We start from the raw sequence: 22,229 nt of genomic DNA, 5'->3' as shown, positions 1-22,229 counted from the left end.
CGGGCAGTGTTTCCAATGCAAGGGGCGTGTCCCAGGGGAGGGGCGTGTCCCGCAGTGGGCGTGTCCTCACCTGTGGGCTGGGGGCTCAGGGCCCCGCCCCCCGGCAGCTGCAGGCAGCCCAGGGGCACCTCGGTGTATTCGCTGGGGGGGCCCCCGGGGGGCACCATGGGGGGGCCTGGGGGGCACCACGGGGGGGTCAGGGACCCCCAAATTTGGGGGGTTCCGACCCAAATTCCCGTCCCAAACCCCCTCCCCAAAACCCCGTCCCCAAATTCCACAATTCCTAAAAACCCCGCCCCAAATTCCCGTCCCAAACCCCCTCCCCAAATTCCTGAATTCCTAAATCCCCCTCCCCAAATTCCCGTCCCAAACCCCCTCCCCAAATTCCTGAATTCCCAAATCCCCCTCCCCAAATTCCCGTCCCAAACCCCCTCCCCAAAATCCCTCCTCGCAGAACCCCCCCGAAATCCCAAAATTGAAATCCCCCTCCCCAAATTCCTGCTCCAAAAACCCCACCCCAAATTCCTGAAGTCCTCAATCCCCCTCCTCAAATTCCCCAGCCCCAAAACCCCCAAATTCCCTCCTTGTATACCCCCCCCCCGCCGAAATCCCAAAACTGAGATCCCCCTCCCCAAATTCCTGTCCCAAACCCCCTCCCCAAATTCTCTCTCTGGAGACCCCACCCCAAATCCCTGTTCCGAAAACTCCAATTCTTAAACCCCCTCCCCAAATTCCCTTCTCCGAATCCCCCTCCCCAAATTCCCTTCTCCGAATCCCCCTCCCCAAATTCCCTACTCCGAATCCCCCTCCCCAAATTCCCTACTCCGAATCCCCCTCCCCAAATTCCCTTCTCTGAATCCCCCTCCCCAAATTCTCCAGCCCCAAAATCCCCCCTCCCCAACTTGAGATTCCCCCTCCCCAATTCGGGATCCCCCTCCCCAACTTGAGATTCCCCCTCCCCAATTCGGGATCCCCCTCCCCAACTTGAGATTCCCCCTCCCCAATTCGGGATCCCCCTCCCCAACTTGAGATTCCCCCTCCCCAATTCGGGATCCCCCTCCCCAATTCGGGATCCCCCTCCCCAATTTGGGATCCCCCTCCCCAATTTGGGATCCCCCTCCCCAATTTGGGATCCCCCTGCCTTTTTGGGGGGTTCCCCTCCCCATTTCGGGGGTCTCACCTCTGTCCTTGCCCGCCCTGGGGTCCTTCCTCTTCCTCTTGCGGGAGGGTTTCAGCCAGGGGCTCTCCTTCCATCGGCGCCGCACGCGCCGCCGGGCGCTGGAGGCACTCTGGGGCCCAAAAACCACCAAAATACACCCAAAATACCCCAAAACTGACCCAAAATACACCCTGAATACACCCAAAACCATCCACAACCCCAACACGGCTCCAAAATCCCCCAAAAACTGCCCCAAAATCCCCCAAAACCGCCCCAAACCCAGCCAGGGCTCTCCTTCCATCGGCGCCGCAACTGACGCCGGACACTGGAGGCACTCTGGGGGCCAAAAACCACCAAAACTGACCCAAAATACCCCAGAACTGACCCAAAATACACCCTAGATACAGCTGGAGCCACTCAGGAATCCTGAAACGGCCCCAAAATCCCCCAAAACCGCCCCAAACCCAGCCAGGGCTCTCCTTCCATCGGCGCCGCAACTGACGCCGGACACTGGAGGCACTCTGGGGGCCAAAAACCACCAAAATACACCCAAAATACCCCAAAACTGACCCAAAATACCCCAAAACTGACCCAAAATGCACCCAAATACACCCAAAATGCACCCGGAACCACTCAGGAATCCTGAAACTGCCCCAAAATCCCCCCAAACTGCCCCAAAACCTACCTGGAACCGCCCAGGAATCCTGAAACTGCCCCCAAATGCCCCAAAAGTGCCCCAAAAAAACCCAAAACGCACCTGAAACCACCCAAATCCTTCCCAAAACTCCCCTGAACACCCAAATCTGACCCAAAACTCCCTAAACTGCCCCAAAACTCTCCTAAAACCCCCAAAATCTGCCCCAAACCTTTCCAAAACTGCCCCAAATTTGCCCCAAAACTCCCCAAATTCCCCTGAATCTGCCCCAAATCCCCCCAAAACTGCCCAAAACCACCCCAAAACCCCCAAAATTCTCCCCAAATCTGCCCCAAAATCCCCCCAAACCTCCCCAAATCCCCCCTCACCCGATCCGAGGCGTTGCCCGACTCTTCGTCCTCTTCCTCCTCCTCCTCCTCCTCCTCTTCTTCCTCCTCCTCTTCCTCTTCCTCCTCATCCTCCTCCTCCTCCTCCTCCTCGCTCAGGGCCTCGCCCGGCCCCTCCCCCTCGGACTGGGGGGGGATGGGCTGGGTTGGGGGGGGCCAAGACCCCCCCAGTGCTCCCCAGTACAGACCAGTTCATCCCAGTTCATCCCAGTGCTCCCCAGTTCATCCCAGTTCATCCCAGTGCTCCCCAGTTCATCCCAGTTCATCCCAGTGCTCCCCAGTTCATCCCAGTTCATTCCAGTTCATCCCAGTTCATCCCAGTGCTCCCCAGTTCATCCCAGTTCATTCCAGTGCTCCCCAGTTCATACCAGTTCAGCCCAGTTCATTCCAGTGCTCCCCAGTTCATCCCAGTGCTCCCCAGTACAGACCAGTTCATCCCAGTGCTCCCCAGTTCATCCCAGTTCATCCCAGTGCTCCCCAGTTCATACCAGTTCAGCCCAGTGCTCCCCAGTTCATCCCAGTGCTCCCCAGTTCATCCCAGTTCATCCCAGTTCACACCAGTGCTCCCCAGTTCATCCCAGTTCATCCCAGTGTCCCCCAGTTCATCCCAGTGCCCCCCAAACCCCTCCCAGCGCTCCCAATCCATCCAATCCATCCCAGTCTCTCCCAGTGCTCCCAGTTCAGCCCAGTCCCCCCAATTCCCTCCCAGTCCCTCCCAATTCCCTCCCAGTATCTCCAAATCCCCTCCCAGTTTATCCCAGTCCCCCCATACCTTGTTGTCTGAGTCTCTCCCAGCTTATCCCAGTCCCCCCCCAGTTTGTCCCAGTCCATCCCAGTTTCCCCATACCGTGCTGTCCAAGTCACTCCCAGTCCCCCCCAGTTTATCCCAGTCCATCCCAGCATCCCCAGTGCCCCGTACCTTGCGGTCCCAGTCTGTCCCAGTCTGTCCCAGTATCCCCAGTGCCCTGTACCTTGCTGTCCCAGTCCCTCCCAGTATCCCGTACCTTGCTGTCCCAGTACCCCCAGTCCCTCCCAGTCTCCCCAGTACCCCCAGTACCTTGCTGTCCGAGTATATCCCAGTCTGTCCCAGTATCCCCAGTATCCCGTACCTTGCTGTCCCAGTCCATCCCAGTCTCCCCAGTACCCCCAGTCCCTCCCAGTCTCCCCAGTACCCCCAGTCCCTCCCAGTCTCCCCAGTACCCCCAGTCCATCCCAGTCTCCCCAGTACCCCCAGTCCCTCCCAGTCTCCCCAGTACCCCCAGTCCCTCCCAGTCTCCCGTACCTTGCTGTCCCAGTCTGTCCCAGTCCCTCCCAGTCTGTCCCAGTATCCCCAGTACCCCCAGTCCATCCCAGTATCCCCAGTCCCTCCCAGTCTCCCCAGTACCTTGCTGTCCCAGTCCCTCCCAGTCCCCCCCAGTCTCCCGTACCTTGCTGTCCCAGTCCCTCCCAGTCCCTCCCAGTATCCCCAGTCCCTCCCAGTCTCCCGTACCTTGCTGTCCCAGTCTGTCCCAGTCCATCCCAGTCTATCCCAGTCTCCCCAGTACCTTGCTGTCCCAGTCCCTCCCAGTCTCCCGTACCTTGCTGTCCCAGTCTATCCCAGTCCATCCCAGTCCCTCCCAGTCTCCCGTACCTTGCTGTCCCAGTCTATCCCAGTCCATCCCAGTCCCTCCCAGTCTCCCGTACCTTGCTGTCCCAGTCTATCCCAGTCCATCCCAGTCTCCCCAGTACCTTGCTGTCCCAGTCTGTCCCAGTCCATCCCAGTCCCTCCCAGTCTCCCGTACCTTGCTGTCCCAGTCTATCCCAGTCCATCCCAGTCCCTCCCAGTCTCCCCAGTACCTTGCTGTCCCAGTCTGTCCCAGTCCATCCCAGTACCTTGCTGTCCGAGTCCCCGTGCCCGTCCACGCTGAAGCCGTCGTAGAAGAGGGAGAAGCCCCCGCCCCCCTCGGAGTCCCAGTCCCGGGGGGGGGCGGCCATTTCCTCCGTCACCGTGATCTGGGGGGGCACGGGGAAATTGGGGGGTCCTGGGGGGGTTTGGGGGGCTTTTGGGGGGCTTTGGGGTGAAACTGGGGGGGTTTGGGGGCTCCTGGGGGGGCTTGGGGGGTCCCAGGAGAGGTTTGGGGCGAATTGAAGGGACACTGGGCGGGTTTGGGGGCGGCCATTTCCTCCATCACCGTGATCTGGGGGGGCACGGGGAATTTGGGGGGTCCTGAGAGGACTTGGGGGGCTTTTGGGGGGGTTTGGGTTGAATCTGGGGGGTCCTGGGGGGACTTGGGGGGTCCCAGGAGAGGTTTGGGGCGAATTGAAGGGACACTGGGCGGGTTTGGGGGCGGCCATTTCCTCCGTCACCGTGATCTGGGGGGGGACACAGAGGTTTGGGGGGGGTCCTGGGGGGTCCTGAGAGGATTTGGGGGGCTTTTGGGGGGATTTTGGGGGTCCTGGGGGTTCTTGGGGGGCTTTTGGGGGGGATTTGGGGGCATATGGGGGAATTTGGGGTGAAACTGGGGGGGTTTGGGGACGGCCATTTCCTCCGTCACCGTGATCTGGGGGGGCACACGGGGAATTGGGGGGTCTTGGGGGCCTTTGGGGGGATTTGGGGAGAATTTGGGGGTCCTGGGGAGTTTTGGGGTGTTTTTGGGGATACCTGGGGGGTTTGGGGGAGTTTTTGGGGGTCCCGGGTGTGTTTTTGGGGTGTTTTAGGGGGTCCCGGGTGTGTTTTAGGGGTGTTTTTGGGGGTCCCGGGTGTGGTTTTGGGGTGTTTTTGGGGGTCCCGGGTGTGGTTTTGGGGTGTTTCTGGGGGTCCCGGGTGTTTTTGGGGTGTTTTTGGGGGTCCCGGGTGTGTTTTTGGGGTGTTTTTGGGGGTCCCGGGTGTGTTTTTGGGGTGTTTTTGGGGGTCCCGGGTGTGGTTTTGGGGTGTTTTTGGGGGTCCCGGGTGTGGTTTTGGGGTGTTTCTGGGGGTCCCGGGTGTGGTTTTGGGGTGTTTTTGGGGGTCCCGGGTGTGGTTTTGGGGTGTTTCTGGGGGTCCCGGGTGTTTTTGGGGGTCCCGAGTGTGTTTTTGGGGTGTTTTTGGGGGTCCCGGGTGTGGTTTTGGGGTGTTTTTGGGGGTCCCGGGTGTGGTTTTGGGGTACCTCAGTGCTGGCGCGGGGGCTCGGGCGCTGCTGCAGCCGCTTGTGGAGCCCCTCGGAGCCAAAATCCAACCTGGGGCGTTTGGGGTGGTCTGGGGGGAAAAACGGGGGGTCAGGGAGACCCCAGACCCAAAAGTGCACCCCCAGAGCCAACACTGAACCCCCAGACCCTTCCAGAAGCCCCCAAACCCCTCCCTGACCCTGTTAAGACCCCCCCCAAATCGCCTCAAGGACCCCCCCCCAAATTACCCCAAAAAACCCCCACAGAATCCCCCCCAAATCTGCCCAGACCCCCCAGATTTCCCCAAACCCCTCCAGAATCCCCCCAAACCCCTCCAGGACCCCCCAAAATTTCCCCAAATCTCACCAAGACCCCTCAGAGACCCCCTCAGACCTCCCAAAAACCCTCCAGGAGCCCCCCAAATTTCCCCAAATCCCTCCAAGACCCCTCAGAGACCCCCCAGGATCCCCCAAAAACCCTCCAGGACCCCCCCAAATCCCACCCAAATTACCCCAAACCCCTCCAGAATCCCCCCAGGACCCCCCAAATCCCACCCAAACCCCTGCAAATGACCCCAAATCCCCCCAGGACCCCCCCAAATTCCCCCCAGGACCCCCATAATCCCACCCAAACCCCTGCAAATGACCCCAAATCCCCCCAGGACCCCCCAGTTCCCACCGTGGTGCTGCCCCATCCCGCAGAGCTCCTCGGACACCCTGAAGTGCAGCATCTCCGACATCCTCGGCTTCTCTGGCACCTGGAAGGGGCAAAAATCACCCCAAAAATCCTCGGGGGGGGGGGGGGGGGGTCCCCAAAACCCCAAAGGGGTCCCCCCCAAATCCCTGGGGAGGGGTCTCAGAGCCCCCCAAAGCCCCCTCCCCAAACGCAGCCCTCACCTGCCCGTTGCTGGGCCTGGCCATGGTCTTGCGGGCCCGGTGGATTTTGGGGGGGTCCGGGGGGTTCGGGGGGGGCTCCGGGGGGTTCTGGGGGGGCTCGGGGGGCGGGGGGCGCCCCCCGGGAGCGGCCCCGGCCCCGGGCAGGGTGAGCAGGCGCAGGGCCAGGCTCTGCCCCGGGGGGGTCTTGGAGCCCCCCGCCCCCGTCAGGGACATCTTGGCTCGGCTGGGGGGGGGGGTGTGGGGCGGGGGGAGACCCCCCCCCGCCTCCGGGGGAGACCCCCGCCCCCAAAACCGGGGTGGGGACCCCTCCCCCCCCTCCCCGGCCTGGGGAGCCCGGGAGGGTCTTGGTGGCGTGGCCTGAGGGGGGGAAAAAAAGGGGAGACCCCCACTCAAAAATGGGGCGGAGAAACGCCCAAAGCGGCCCTCCCAAAATACCCCCAAACCCTCCCAAAACACCCCCAAACCCACCCAAAATACCCCCAAACCCACCCAAAACGCCCCCAAACCCACACAAAACACCCCCAAACCCTCCCAAAACACCCCCAACCCACACAAAACACCCCCAAACCCTCCCAAAACACCCCCAACCCACCCAAAATACCCCCAAACCCACCCAAAATACCCCCAAACCCTCCCAAAACACCCTCAAACCCACCCAAAACACCCCCAAACCCACCCAAAACACCCCCAAACCCACCCAAAATACCCCCAACCCACCCAAAACATCCCCAAACCCTCCCAAAACACCCCCAAACCCTCCCAAAACACCCCCAAACCCACCCAAAATGTCCCCAGACCCCCCTAAATGTCCCCAGATCCACCCCCCCCCCCCAAATATCCCCAAATCCCCCCAAAATGTCCCCAAATCCCCCCAAAATGCCCCCGGACCCCTCCCAGTACCCCCCAAAATTCCCCCCAAGATCCCCCAAAAGTGCCCAGGACCTCCCCAGAACCCCAAAAACTCCTCCAGGAACCTCCAAGCCTCCCCAGACCCCTCCCCAAAATGCCCCCAGGAACCCCCTGAACCTCCCCAGGACCCCAAGACCCCCTAAAATCCCCTCAAAACCCCCCAGAGCCCCCCATATCCCACCCAGGACCCCTCAGAACTCCCCAGACCCCCCCCAAAATGCCCCCAAACCCCCCAAAATAACCCCAGACCCCCCCAGGACCCCTTAAGTCCCCCCAAGACCCCCCCCAAAATCCTCCAGATCCCCCCAAGGAGCCCCAGACTCCCCCAAAACCCCCTCAAGACTCCCCCAGACCCACCCAGGACCCTCTGACCCCCCCCAAAATCCCCTCAAAAACCCCCAAAACAACCCCAGACCCTCCCCCAAATCCCCCCAGGACCCCTCAAAATGCCCCCAGCCCCCCCCATATCCTACCCAGGACCCCTCAAAACCCCCAGATTCCCCTCAAAATGCCCTCAAACCCCCCCCAAAAATGCCTCCAGTCCCCCCAAACTGCCCCCCCCCCCTCACCTGGCAGCCCCTTGGGGGGGGTCCCCTGAGCCCCCTCCCCATCGCTGGGGCCGCCTCCCCCCAGCCCCTCCTCATCCTGGGGGGCTCCCCCGCCTGTGGGGGGGGTCCCGCCGGCTGGGGGGGGGTCGCAGGGGGAGGGGCTGCCCGGGGGGAGACCTGCGGGGGGGAGAAAAGGGGGGTCAGGGGGGGATTGGGGGGGTCTTGAGGTGGATTTTGGGGGGTTTTGGGGGTATTTGGGGAGGGGTCTGGGCGTCCTGGTGGGGCCTGGGGGGATCTTGGGGGTTTTGAGGGGGTCGGGGGGGATTTGAGGGTATTTGGGGAGGGGTCTGGGAGTCTTGGAGGGGCTCAGGATGGTCTTGGGGGGGGCGATCTGGGGGTCCTGGGGGGATCCTGAGGGGATTCTGAGGGGGTCCTGAGGGGAGATCCTGAGGGGAATCATGAGGGGAATCCGAGGGGAGATCCTGAGGGGAATCATGAGGGGAATCCTGAGAGGAATCATGAGGGGAATCATGAGGGGAGATCCTGAGGGGAATCATGAGGGGAGATCCTGAGGGGAATCATGAGGGGATTCCGAGGGGAGATCCTGAGGGGAATCATGAGGGGATTCCGAGGGGAGATCCTGAGGGGAATCATGAGGGGATTCCGAGGGGAGATCCTGAGAGGGATTTCAGGGGGATCCTGAGGGAATTCAGGGAAATCCTGAGGCGATCCTGAGGGGGATCTCGGGGAGATCTCGAGGAGTCTCGGGGGAACCAAAATGGGAACCGGAATCGGGGAGGGGGTCACTCACCGGCCTCTCCCGCCGCCTCCACCACGAGGGTCCCGACGGGAGGGTCCTGAGGGGGAGGGGGAGGGGCAGAGCGCTCCGTGAGGGGAGCGCCCCTCCCCCCAGCGGATCCCGCCCTTCCCGCCACTCGCAGAAACCCCCCGGCTCCCCAAAAACCCGAAAAACCTCACAAAAAAGCCCCCAAATCGCCTCAAAACGCCCCAAAAAGCGGCCCCGGCGTCGCCTCCCCTCAGACCTCGGCGCCTCCCGCCGCCTCCATCGCCGCCGAGCGCGCCGCGCGCGGTGACGTCAGCGCGCAAAGCGAAGGGGCGTGGTTAAGCCTTATAAGGGTAAAGCCACGCCCACAGCGCGGCGCTTTGTCCTGCCGGCTTGGTCCCGCCCATTTGGGAAGCCGCGCCCCTTCCTTTAAGCCACGCCCATCTCGACTTCGAGGAATAAAATAAATTCCCCCAAACTAATAGCCTAATAATAATAAATAAATCCATTAAACAAGAAAAAAATATTAAGCCCCCAAAGTTAAATTGTTAAGTCCCCCCAAAACAGAATAAATCTCCAAAAATAAATCCCTAAAAATTTATAAATCCCAAAAATCAAATTAACAAACCACCCAGAATTAAATAGACCCCCCAAAATAAATAAATCCCTCAAAATAAATAGATGAACTCCGGAAAAAAATAATAAATCCCTGAAAGTGAATCCCCCAAAAATTAATAAATCCCCCAAAATTAATAAATCGACAAAAATAATTGCCACAATAAGTACAAAAAAATTAATAAATCCCCAAAATCAGATTATTAAGATTATTAGCGTATTGGTTATTTAAATCAATGAATCTCCAAAAAACGGCACCTTTTACGACAGTCGCGCTTTACGGCCGGCTTTACGACAGTCGCGCTTTACGACACCTTTTACGACAGTCGCGCTTTACGGCATCTTTGGGGCAGCCGCCCCTCCTCAGACCTGCATGACGTCATCACGCAGCGAGAAGGGGGCGTGGTTATGCCTTATATGGGTAAAGCCACGCCCACAGAGCAGGGCTGCGTCCTGCAGGCTTGGCTCGGCCACCTGAGGAAGCCACGCCCCTTGTGCCAAGCCACGCCCATTTCTAATTTTGGGAATATATTTTAAAATTCCCCAAATTAATAAATCATTAAAAATAAATAAACCCCCACAGTGAATACAAAAATACATTTATAAATCCCTAAAATTAAATTATGAATTCCCCTAAGAATGAATAAGTCCTCAAAAATTAATCTTTAAAAATTTATAAATACTAAAAATTAATCTAATTACCCAAAATTAAATAAATCTCCAAAATAAGTAATACCCTCAAAATAAATAAATAAATTCTGAAAAAAATAACAAATCTGTTCAAGGAAATCCCCAAATAATTAACGAATCTACGAAATTAAATTATTAAATCACCCTAAAATAAACAGACCCCTAAAAGGAAATAAATCCCCAAAAAGTAAAAGAATGAGCCAAAAAAAAAGAGACAAAAAAATGCACTTAATGTTTTATTTCAAAATTCATTTTCTATAAAAAAAACTCCAAAAAAAATTTATGGGTGGGAGGGGTCCCACAGGCCCCTCCCCCACCCTAAAAAGGGTCTCACAACCCCCCAAAAAGGGAACCCCAAACTTCTCCTCTTTATCTCCTAAACCCCCCTAAAAAAATTCCAAATTTTGGGGGTTCCCCTCCCCCACCCCCCAAATCCTTTCCCCTCTCCCCCTCCCCAAATTTCCCCTCCCGCACCCCTCGCTACAACCTAAGGGGGTCCCCCCCAAATCCTAAAATCTACAAAAGCCCCCCAAAAATTTGGGGGGACCCGAAAAAATCAGGAGAACACCCCCCAAAAATATCGGGGGGACCCCCAAAAAGTTCCCCAAATTTTCCACCGAGGCCTTGGCACCCCAAAATTTACCCTGAGGGGCCAAATTTGGGGGGAGCCCCCCCAAAAAATCAGAATTTTTCCCCTTTTTTCCGCAAATTTTGGTCATTCTAGGGTTTTCTTTGTGCTGGATTTTGAATGGGGACCCCAAAATTTGACACCTGGGGGGGGGTCCAGAACCCTCAAATTTCTCACCCAGGGACTATTTCCCTTCGTTTTGGGGTCGTTCCTCATCATTTTGGGGTGATTTCTCATCGTTTTGGGGTCATTCCTTATTTTGGGGTCGCTCCCCAACACTTTGGGGTCATTCCTCATCATTTTGGGGTAATTTCTCATCGTTTTGGGGTCATCCCTGACCACTTTGGCCTCCTTGCCACCAACCCAGTGGTCACTCCCTCAGTGTCCAGCAGGGTCCAGGGGTCACTTTGAGCCATTTTGGGGTCACTTTGGGGGTCACTTCATGGTCACTTTGGCCTCCGTGCCATCACCCTGGTGGTCACTCCCTCAGTGTCCAGCAGCATCCAGGGGTCACTTTGAGCCATTTTGGGGTCACTCTGATGGTCACTTCATGGTCACTTTGGCCTCCGTGCCACCACCCCGGTGGTCACTCCCTCGATGTCCAGCAGCGTCCAGGTGTCCGGTGGTCACTCCCCACAATTTTGGGGTCACTTTGAGCCACTTCAGGGGTCACTTCCTGTCCCTTTAGTGGTCACTTCGCCCTCCTTGTCCCCCCCTCAATGTCCAGCGGTCACTCCCCACCACTCTGGGGTCACTCTCCACCATTTTGGGGACACTTTGAGCCACTTCAGGGGTCACTTTGTGCCACTCTGGTGGTCACTTCACGGTCACTTTGCCACCGGCCCAGTGGTCACCCGCTCAATGTCCAGCGGTCACTCCCCACGATTTTGGGGACACTTTGTGCCACTTTGGGGGTCACTTCGTGGTCACTTTGGCCTCCTTGCCACCAGGTGGTCACTCCCCATGATTTTGGGGTCACTCCCCACCACTTTGGGGTCACTTTGGGCCACTCTGGTGGTCACACTGTGGTCACCTCACCCTTCTTACCACCACCCCAGTGGTCACCCCCTCAATGTCCAGCAGGGCCCAGATGTCCAGTGGTCACTCCCCACCACTCTGGGGTCACTTTGTAGTCACTTTGGCCTCCTTGCCAGCACCCCAGTGGTCACTCCTTCGATGTCCAGCAGGGTCCAGATGTCCAGTGGTCACTCCCCACCACTCTGGGGTCACTCTCCCCCACTGCGGGGTCACTTTGTGCCACTTTGGGGGTCACTTTGTGCCACTCCGGTGGTCACTCTGTGGTCACTTCACCCTTCTTACTACCACCCCAGTGGTCACTCCTCGGATGTCCAGCAGGGATTCAGTGTCCAGTGGTCACTCCCCACCATTCTGGGGTCACTCTCCCCCATTTCGGGGTCACTTTGTGCCACTTTGGGGTCACTTTGTGCCACTCTGGGGTCACTTTGTGGCACTTTGGGGGTCACTTTGTGCCACTCCGGTGGTCACTCTGTGGTCACTTCACCCCCTCGCTGCCCAGCTGCCCCCTCACTCCCCTCCCTCCACCCCCACCCCTCCACCCCTGGGAGAGAACCCAGCACCCCCCACCGCCGCCCCACCCCCACCCCCCGCACGCCGGGCCCTCCCCCCACCCCAACATCAACGCATGACCACGCCCCCCTCGGCCCCGCCCGCTTCCAGAACGTTCTGCGCCGTGGTTTTGCCGTGCTGCTCCTTGAGGTGCCGCCGGATCGCCGGCTTGTGGGCGAAGCGCACGTCGCAGTAGGAGCAGCGGTAGGGCCGCGCGCCGCTGTGCAGGTTCAGGTGGTCGTGCAGGGTGGATTTCTGCGTGAAGCTCTTGCCGCAGACGCCGCAGCCGTGGGACTTCACCCCGCGGTGCACGTTCATGTGCCGGTTCAGGTTGCTGCTGTGGTTGAACTGCTTGCCGCAGCGCGGGCACATGAACACGAAGTGCTGGGCGCGCATGTGGAACACCAGCTTCTCCACGCCCTGGAAGCTCTCCCCGCACTTCCCGCAGCGCGAGGACGACGACGAGGACAAGGACGACAGCGACGGCGTGGGCGTGGCGGTGGTCGAGGCGCCCGCGGCCCCTTGGCCGCCCGGCGGTTCCTCGCTGGAGGCCGCCGCGGCGCTCCCGCCTCCGCCTCCGCCTCCAGGGAAGATGACCAGGCCTTCACCCTCAGCGTCCCCGGCCAGGCTGTAGCACGCCTTGACCACCCCGAGCTGCGCCACGGCGTTGTCCGGCATGGCGGCCACCACCGTGGTCACTCCCGCCGGACCTTGGGTCGCCACCTCGCTGGCGGCCACCGCCGGCCACCTCCGTCCCCGGCGCCGCGTGGCCGGCTCCACCTGGGCGGGGAGGTGGGACAGGAAAGGGTTATCAGTGTGGTTAACCCTTATCAGTGAGATTATAGCATGATTAAAGCCTTATCAGTATGGTTAAGGCCTTATCGATGTGATTAACGCTTCATCAATATGATTAACGCCTTATCAATGTGATTAAGGCCTTATCAGTATAATTAAAGCCTTAACAATATGAGTAAAGCATGATTGAAGCCTTATCAATATGATTAAAGCCTTATCAATATGAGTAAAGCCTTATTAATAACTAAAGGCTTATCAACAGGATTAAGGCTTTATCAGTATGGTTAAACCCTTATCAATGTGATTAAAGCCTTATCAGTGTAATTAAAGCCTTATCAATATGAGTAAAACATTATTAAAGCCTTATCAATATGATTAAAGCCTTATCTATGTGATTAAAGCCTTGTCTACGTGATTTAAGCATTATAAACATGATTAAAGCCTTATCAATGCGATTAAAGCATTATCAAAATGATTAAAGCTGCATCAATATGATTAATGCCTTATCAATATGATTAAAGCCTTATCAACATGATTAAGGCCTTATCAGTACGATTAAAGGCTTATCAATATAATTAAAACCTTATCAATATGATTAAAGCTTTATAAACATGATTAAAGCCTTAACAATATGACTAGAGGTTTATAAATATGACTGAAGCCTTATCAATATGATTAAAGCCTTATCAATGTGATTGTCTGGCAAAATATTGTGAGAATATGCATTTTTTTGCATTTTTAGGGTGGGTTTTTTTGCATTCTTTAGGGTTTTTCACGGGTTTTTTGCATTTTTTTCCCGTTTTTAGGATTTTTTCCCCCCCAAAAACCCCAACTCACAACCACGCCCTGCCTTCACCCACCTCCCCATCCACCCCCGCCCACCTTGACGATGCAAACGTCCGTCGCGTCCTCCTCGTCCTCCTCATCCTCATCCTCCTCGTTCTTTGGGGCCTGCACCGGGGCCGTGGGCGAGGGCTGGATGAACCTGGCCAGGGCTCCCCGGCACCTTTCCACCACGTGCTCCATCTGCAGGTAGCTGGCGGCCGTCAGGTAATTCACCTGTGGGGTGGGAGGGAAAAACCGGGGCCAGTTATCCTGGGTCTGTCCCAGGTGTGCCACAAACCAGGGCCAGTTATCCTGGCTCAGTTATCCTGGGTCTGTCCCAGGTGTGCCACAAACCAGGGCCAGTTATCCTGGCTCAGTTATCCTGGGTCTGTCCCAGGTGTGCCACAAACCGGGCTCAGTTATCCTGGGTCTGTCCCAGGTGTGCCACAAACCGGGCTCAGTTATCCTGGGTCTGTCCCAGGTGTGCCACAAACCGGGGCCAGTTATCCTGGGTCTGTCCAGGTGTGCCAAAAACCGGGCTCAGTTATCCTGGGTCTGACCCAGGTGTGCCACAAACCTGGCTCAGTTATCCTGGGTCTGTCCCAGGTGTGCCAAAAATCGGGCTCAGTTATCCTGGCTCAGTTATCCTGGGTCTGACCCAGGTGTGCCACAAACCTGGCTCAGTTACCCTGGGTCTGTCCCAGGTGTGCCAAAAATCGGGGCCAGTTATCCTGGGTCTGTCCCAGGTGTGCCACAAACCGGGCTCAGTTATCCTGGGTCTGACCCAGGTGTGCCACAAACCTGGCTCAGTTACCCTGGGTCTGACCCAGGTGTGCCACAAACCGGGGCCAGTTATCCTGGGTCTGTCCCAGGTGTGCCACAAACCGGGCTCAGTTATCCTGGGTCTGTCCCAGGTGTGCCACAAACCAGGCTCAGTTATCCTGGGTCTGACCCAGGTGTGCTAAAAACCGGGGCCAGTTATCCTGGGTCTGACCCAGGTGTGCCACAAACCAGGCTCAGTTATCCTGGCTCAGTTACCCTGGGTCTGACCCAGGTGTGCCACAAACCGGGGCCAGTTATCCTGGGTCTGTCCCAGGTGTGCCACAAACCAGGCTCAGTTATCCTGGGTCTGTCCCAGGTGTGCCACAAACCAGGCTCAGTTATCCTGGGTCTGTCCCAGGTGTGCCACAAACCGGGCTCAGTTATCCTGGGTCTGTCCCAGGTGTGCCACAAACCGGGGCCAGTTATCCTGGGTCTGTCCCAGGTGTGCCACAAACCAGGCTCAGTTATCCTGGGTCTGTCCCAGGTGTGCCACAAACCAGGCTCAGTTATCCTGGGTCTGACCCAGCTGTGCTAAAAACCAGGCTCAGTTATCCTGGGTCTGTCCCAGGTGTGCCAAAACCGGGCTCAGTTATCCTGGGTCTGTCCCAGGTGTGCCACAAACCGGGCTCAGTTATCCTGGGTCTGTCCAGGTGTGCCAAAAACCGGGCTCAGTTATCCTGGGTCTGACCCAGGTGTGCCACAAACCTGGCTCAGTTATCCTGGGTCTGTCCCAGGTGTGCCAAAAATCGGGCTCAGTTATCCTGGCTCAGTTATCCTGGGTCTGACCCAGGTGTGCTAAAAACCGGGGCCAGTTATCCTGGGTCTGTCCCAGGTGTGCCACAAACCGGGCTCAGTTATCCTGGGTCTGTCCCAGGTGTGCCACAAACCGGGCTCAGTTATCCTGGGTCTGTCCCAGGTGTGCCAAAAACCGGGGCCAGTTATCCTGGGTCTGTCCCAGGTGTGCCACAAACCGGGTTCAGTTATCCTGGGTCTGACCCAGGTGTGCCAAAAGCCGGGCTCAGTTACACTGGGTCTGTCCCAGGTGTGCCAAAAGCCGGGCTCAGTTATCCTGGCTCAGTTATCCTGGGTCTGTCCCAGGTGTGCCACAAACCGGGCTCAGTTATCCTGGGTCTGTCCCAGGTGTGCCACAAACCGGGGCCAGTTATCCTGGGTCTGTCCCAGGTGTGCCAAAAACCGGGGCCAGTTATCCTGGCTCAGTTTTCCTGGGTCTGTCCCAGGTGTGCCACAAACCGGGGCCAGTTATCCTGGGTCTGACCCAGGTGTGCCACAAACCAGGCTCAGTTATCCTGGGTCTGACCCAGCTGTGCCAAAAACCGGGGCCAGTTATCCTGGGTCTGTCCCAGGTGTGCCACAAACCGGGCTCAGTTATCCTGGGTCTGTCCCAGGTGTGCCACAAACCGGGCTCAGTTATCCTGGGTCTGTCCCAGGTGTGCCACAAACCGGGGCCAGTTATCCTGGGTCTGTCCCAGGTGTGCCACAAACCGGGGCCAGTTATCCTGGGTCTGTCCCAGGTGTGCCACAAACCGGGGCCAGTTATCCTGGGTCTGTCCCAGGTGTGCCACAAACCGGGCTCAGTTATCCTGGGTCTGTCCCAGGTGTGCCACAAACCAGGCTCAGTTATCCTGGGTCTGACCCAGCTGTGCTAAAAACCAGGCTCAGTTATCCTGGGTCTGTCCCAGGTGTGCCACAAACCAGGCTCAGTTATCCTGGGTCTGTCCCAGGTGTGCCACAAACCGGGCTCAGTTTTCCTGGGTCTGTCCCAGGTGTGCCACAAACCGGGCTCAGTTATCCTGGGTCTGACCCAGCTGTGCTAAAAACCGGGGCCAGTTATCCTGGGTCTGACCCAGGTGTGCCACAAACCTGGTGTGTAATTCCAACAGGTAAATATTGGTGTTTATTCCAGTAGGTAAATATTGGTATTAATTCCAATAAGCAAACATTGGTATTTAATTCCAATAAGTAAACATTGATATTTAATTCCTATATGTAAATATTGGTGCTTAATTTCAATAGGTAAATACTGGTATTTAATTCCAGTGTGTAAATATTGGTATTTAATTAAACACCAATACTTATTTTAATATTTACCAATATTAAATACCAATTGTGGTATGTAATAAATAAATATTTGTATTTAATTAAATAAATAAATATTGGTATTTAGTCAAATACAATAAATATTCGTATTTAATTAAATACCAACATTTACCTATTGGAATTAAACACCAATATTTTCCTATTTGAATTAAATATCAAAAATATTGGAATTAAATACCAATACTTACCTACTGGAATTAAATATCAATATTCACCTACTGGAATTAAACACCAACATTTACCTATTGAAATTAAACACCAACATTTACCTGCTGGATTTAAACACCAATATTTACCTATTGGAATTAAACACCGATATTTACCTATAGGAACAAAATGCCAATATTTACCTATTGGAATGAAATATCAATATTCACCTATTGGAATGAAATACCGATATTCACCTATTGGAATGAAATATCAATATTCACCTATTGGAATGAAATACCGATATTCACCTGTTGGAATGAAATATCAATATTCACCTATTGGAATGAAATATCAATATTCACCTATTGGAATGAAATACCAATATTCACCTATTGGAATGAAATATCAATATTCACCTGTTGGAATGAAATACCAATATTCACCTATTGGAATGAAATATCAATATTTACCTATTGGAATTAATACCAATATTCACCTGTTGGAATGAAATATCAATATTCACCTATTGGAATGAAATACCAATATTCACCTGTTGGAATGAAATATCAATATTCACCTATTGGAATGAAATATCAATATTCACCTGTTGGAATGAAATACCAATATTCACCTATTGGAATGAAATATCAATATTTACCTATTGGAATTAATACCAATATTCACCTGTTGGAATGAAATATCAATATTCACCTATTGGAATGAAATACCAATATTCACCTATTGGAATGAAATATCAATATTCACCTATTGGAATGAAATACCAATATTTACCTATTGGAGTTAATACCAATATTTATCTATTGGAATTAATACCAATAACCGGGATGGACGGGCTATTCCATCACACCTCGACATCTGCCCCCGTTCCTGTTTAAAATGGGGAAGGGGGAGGTGATCGGCACACCTGCTCAAACTATGGCCAGAAAATTCCAATATTTTGGTACCTAATTCCAATATTTTGGTATTTACCTCCAATATATTGGTATTAAATTCCAATATTTTGGTATTTAACTACAATACATTGGTATTTAACTCCAATATATCGGTATTTAACTCCAATATTTTGGTATTTAACACCAATATTTTGGTATTTTACCCCAATATTTTGGTATTTAACTCCAATATATTGGCATTTAATTCCAATATATTGGTATTTAACTCCAATATATTGGTATTTAATTCCAATATTTTGGTATTTTACCCCAATATTTTGGTATTTAACTCCAATATATTGGCATTTAATTCCAATATAATGGCATTTAACTCCAAATTTTGGTATTTAACTCCAATATTTTGGTATTTAATTCCAATATTTTGGTATTTTATTCCTGTATTTTGTTGTTTAATACCAATATTTTGGTATTTACTCCCAATATCCTGGCATACTTAACCCCAATTAAACATTTACCAAACCCCTTCCGTCCCAAGCACCTGGCTGCAATGTCCACCTGGCCAAAGGTGTCTCTGAGGTGAAACCACCCCAGCTGCTGCCCTTGCTCAACAAGTCAGGGGTTGGACAAACCCAGGCACGTTCCACCTGGCAATATCGGTATTTAACCCCGACATTTTGGTATTTAATCCCAATACCTTGGTATCTAACTCCAATATTTTGGTATTTAATTCCAATTAAAAAATTTAAAAAAAAAACAAAAACTAATTAAATGAACCATTTACCAGGTCCCCTGCCGGCGAACTCGAGCGCGCCGGCGTAGCAGGAGAGCAGCAGGTCGGCCCAGCACGCGGGCGCTGTGCGCCAGCGACACGCGCAGCTCGTCCTGTTTGGCAATACTTGGATTTCATCCCAATTAAACATTTAAATTAAATTTAATTTAATTTAATTAAACGTTACCAGGTCCCTGCCGGCGAACTCGAGCGTGCTGGCGTAGCAGGAGAGCAGCAGGTCGGCCAGCACGCGGGCGCTGTGCGCCAGTGACACGCGCGGCCCGTCCTGTTTGGCAATATCGGGATTTCATCCCAATTAAACATTTAAATTAAATTAATTCCACGTTACCAGGTCCCTGCCGGCGAACTCGAGCGCGCCGGCGTAGCAGGAGAGCAGCAGGTCGGCCAGCACGCGGGCGCTGGTGCGCCAGCGGCACGCGCGGCCCGTCCCATTTGGCAATATCGGGATTTCATCCCAATTAAACATTTAAATTTAATTTAATTTAATTAAACATTACCAGGTCCCTGCCGGCGAACCTCGAGCGCGCCGGTGTAGCAGGAGAGCAGCAGGTCGGCCAGCACGCGGGCGCTGTGCGCCAGCGACACGCGCAGCTCGTGGCGGCGGGGTTCAGCAGGAAACTGGTCGCGCAGGAAGGGCGAGCAGGCCGCCAGGATGACGCGGTGGCCGCGGAAGCGCAGGCTCCGCGCCACGATGGTCACGTCGCAGAAGCGCTCCTCGGCCCGCAGCCGCGTCATGGAGCGCAGCGCCGCCGCCTCGTGGCCCGGCAGCTGGAAACGGAGCAGCTCCGCGCACGAGGACATGGCGGGGGCTACGGGCACTGGGAGGGGACTGGGAGGGACTGGGAGGGGACTGGGAGCAAGGATATGGGGACCTGGGATGGGAGTTATGGGCACTGGGAGGGACTGGGAGGGACTGGGAGGGACTGGGAGGGACTGGGAGTGATGTTATGGGGACTGGGAGTGATGTTATGGGGACTGGGAGGGACTGGGAGGTGACTGGGAGTGGAGTTATGGGGACTGGGATAAACTGGGAGTGGAGTTATGGGGACTGGGACAGAATGGGAGCAGAGTTATGGGGACTGGGATGGACTGGAGGGACTGGGAGGGACTGGGAGGGACTGGGAGAGGAGTTATGGGGACTGGGAGGGACTGGGAGGGACTGGGAGAGGAGTTATGGGGACTGGGATGGACTGGGAGGGACTGGGAGGGACTGGGAGAGGAGTTATGGGGACTGGGAGCGACTGGGACAGACTGGGAGGGACTGGATGGGAGTTATGGAGACTGGGAGGGATTGGGGGGGGCACTGGGGGGGACTGGGAAGGACTGGGAGCAGAGTTATGGGGACTGGGAGGGGACTGGGAGTGGAGCTCTGGGGACTGGGGGTCACCGGGAGTTACTGGGAGCACTGGGGGGGGTCACCGGGAGTTACTGGGAGCACTGGGGGGGTCACCGGGAGTTACTGGGAGCACTGGGGGGGGTCACTCAGGATAACTGGGAGTTACTGGGAGCACTGGGTTGGGGTCACTGGGAGTTACTGGGAGGGTCACTGGGAGTTACTGGGAGCACTGGGAGGGTCACTGGGAGTTTACTGGGAGCACTGGGGGGGTCACTGGGAGTTACTGGGAGCACTGGGGGGGTCACTCAGGATAACTGGGAGTTACTGGGAGCACTGGGGGTGGGGTCCACTGGGAGTTACTGGGAGGGTCACTGGGAGTTACTGGGAGCACTGGGAGGGGTCACTGGGAGTTACGGGGAGCACTGGGGGTGGGGTCACCGGGGGTTACTGGGTGCACTGGGGGGGATCACTGGTGGTCACTGGGAGTTACTGGGAGCACTGGGGGGGGTCACTCAGGATAACTGGGAGTTACTGGAGTTACTGGGAGCGCCGATGGGGGGGTGGGGCAGGCTCCGGGAGTCACGTGGCTGCACCTGCGGAGACCGAAAGGGGGGGGGGTGGGGGGGGGAGGGCGCCAACACCGAGTGAGGGGAAACCCAAGGCCGCGCCGTGACGTCACGGCGCGCGGGCCCCCCCCCCACCCTCACCAAACCCTTCCTTCTCCCCCTCCCCCACCCCCCCCCCAACCCCCTCCCCCTCCCCCCGGGCCGTGTCCATTCCCCCTCCCCCTCCCCCATCTCCGGTACCGGGCTGAGCCTCGGGCCCGGGGCAGCGAGCGGGCGGCCGCGGGAGGGACGGAGGGGGGCGCGCGCGGGGCATTGTGGGATACAGGCGGACCCCCCCCTTCCCCCTCACGGCCGCGGGGGATTCTGGGATGCAGGCGGACCCCCCCCCCCTCTTCCCCTCACGGCCGCGGAGCATTGTGGGATGCGGGAGGACCGCGTGACGTCATGGGGCGCGCCCGCGCGGCAGCGGCGTTGCCATGGTGACGGGGCCGTGAGGGGGAAAGGGCGGGAAATTGGGAAAAAATGGGAAAAAATTGTTTAAAAATCCCGAAAAGTGGTGATAAAGTGGTTTAAAACAGTGACAAGTGGGGAAAATGGTTTTAAAATCGTGGAGAATGGTCATAAAATCGTTTAAAATCGTGAAAATGGGGGGAAATGGTTTAAAACCGTGGAAAGCGGTCATAAAATGGTTTAAAATCGTGGAAAATGGGGAAAAGTTTTTTTTTAAAACCGTGGGAAATTATGACGAAATGGTTTAAAATAGTGAGAAATGGTCATAAAGTGGTCCAAAAATCGGTCAGGAAATGGGAGAAAAAAACAGTGAGAAAATCGCTCCAAAATCGATCCGAAAGCGGTGAAAAATTGCCCAGAAATCGATCAAAAATCGCTGACAGGAGCCGGCGCTTCCCCGGGGACACCTCGGGCCATGTCGCGACAGCGGCGCCGCTTTTGGGGGACCTTTATTGACGCAGGAGAGCGGTGCCACCGCTCGGGGACACCCTGGGGACACCCTGGGGACACCCGGGGGTGTCACTGGGTGCCGCCTGTCGCGGGGGGCGCGGCCTTGTGCTTGTCGCCGCCTCTGTCGCCGTCTCTGTCGTGGCTATCGCCGCTTCTATCGTGGCTGTCGCTGTCTCTATCGCCGCCGCTATCGCGACTGTCGCCTCCCGGCCATTCGGGCAGGGGCGGCCACGGCGCGAGGGGGAGCCCCGGGGGGGGGAGGGGCTGGGGGGCTCCGGGGGGGGAGGGGCGGCGGCGTTCGGCCATGGCTGGGGGGGGGGGGGGAGGGGAGGTAATGAGAACCAGAGACCCCCCCCCCCCCAGTGACCCCCAGTTCATCCCAGTTTGGTCCCAGTGACCCCCCCAGTGACCCCCCCAGTGCCTCCCAGTTCATCCCAGTCCCACCCCAGTGCCTCCCAGTTTGGTCCCAGTTCATCCCAGTCTATCCCAGTTCATCCCAGTGACCCCCAGTTTGATTCCAGTTCATCCCAGTCCCCCCCAGTGACCCCTCCAGTCCGTCCCAGTTTTGCTCCCAGTCCCTCCCAGTGCCTCCATTCCCTCCCAGTTCATTCCCAGTTCATCCCAGTGTCCCCCCGGTCCATGCCAGTGCCTCCCAGTGACCCCCAGTTCATCCCAGTTTTGGTCCCAGTGACCCCTCAATGACCCCCAGTTCATCCCAGTGACCCACCAGTTTACTCCCAGTCCTTCCCAGTTCATCCAGTTCCCCTCCCAGTACCTGGCAGTGCTGCCCGGTCCCTCCTGCGCTGCACTGGGAGCAAACTGGGAGCACTGGGAGCAAACTGGGAGCACTGGGAGGGCTCTTAAAGGCTCCGGGGGGGGGGGGGGAGGGGCCGTGACTCACTTCCGGCATTTCCTGCCCCGAGGGGGGGGGGGGGGGGAGGTTTTGGGGACCCCCCCCCCCCCCCCCAAAAAA

At 56.0% G+C, this 22,229-nt stretch overlaps 2 protein-coding genes and 1 pseudogene across 2 annotated transcripts in view; 1 reads left to right on the top strand and 2 right to left on the bottom strand.

The window, feature by feature from the left end:
* EHMT2 (euchromatic histone lysine methyltransferase 2) overlaps positions 1 to 8,743 on the bottom strand; it is a 31,874-nt gene extending 23,131 nt beyond the window's left edge. The window contains exons 1-11 of the mRNA XM_058822501.1: positions 8,720 to 8,743; positions 8,488 to 8,533; positions 7,698 to 7,853; positions 6,529 to 6,576; positions 6,214 to 6,449; positions 6,002 to 6,080; positions 5,326 to 5,414; positions 4,073 to 4,192; positions 2,183 to 2,326; positions 1,181 to 1,289; positions 71 to 175 (exon numbers count right to left, since the gene is read on the bottom strand). Of these exons, the coding sequence (XP_058678484.1) occupies positions 71 to 175; positions 1,181 to 1,289; positions 2,183 to 2,326; positions 4,073 to 4,192; positions 5,326 to 5,414; positions 6,002 to 6,080; positions 6,214 to 6,449; positions 6,529 to 6,576; positions 7,698 to 7,853; positions 8,488 to 8,533; positions 8,720 to 8,743 (1,156 nt within the window). The remainder of the gene's footprint in view (positions 1 to 70; positions 176 to 1,180; positions 1,290 to 2,182; positions 2,327 to 4,072; positions 4,193 to 5,325; positions 5,415 to 6,001; positions 6,081 to 6,213; positions 6,450 to 6,528; positions 6,577 to 7,697; positions 7,854 to 8,487; positions 8,534 to 8,719) is intronic.
* The window catches only part of LOC131570177 (zinc finger protein 665-like), a 507,112-nt pseudogene that overhangs the window by 366,657 nt on the left and 118,226 nt on the right, over positions 1 to 22,229 (top strand).
* On the bottom strand, positions 12,050 to 19,195 carry ZBTB12 (zinc finger and BTB domain containing 12). The gene is made up of 4 exons (XM_058822567.1): positions 18,911 to 19,195; positions 18,723 to 18,740; positions 13,658 to 13,834; positions 12,050 to 12,760 (listed from the first exon to the last, which is right to left on the bottom strand). The coding sequence occupies exons 1-4, from the start codon at positions 19,193 to 19,195 to the stop codon at positions 12,050 to 12,052; spliced, it is 1,191 nt and encodes a 396-aa protein (XP_058678550.1).

The sequence above is a fragment of the Ammospiza caudacuta genome, chromosome 33 (genome assembly GCF_027887145.1).
Source record: "Ammospiza caudacuta isolate bAmmCau1 chromosome 33, bAmmCau1.pri, whole genome shotgun sequence".
Classification (NCBI taxonomy): Eukaryota; Metazoa; Chordata; class Aves; order Passeriformes; family Passerellidae; genus Ammospiza; species Ammospiza caudacuta.
This window is presented reverse-complemented; position numbering and strand designations above follow the sequence as displayed.

Coding starts and splice junctions, on each gene's coding strand:
- ZBTB12 (XM_058822567.1), bottom strand. CDS start 19,195: ATGTCCTCGTGCGCGGAGCTGCTCCGTTTCCAGCTGCCGGGCCACGAG. Junction 12,761..13,657: donor CGGACGTTTGCATCGTCAAG/GTGGGCGGGGGT, acceptor CTCCCCGCCCAG/GTGGAGCCGGCCACGCGGCG.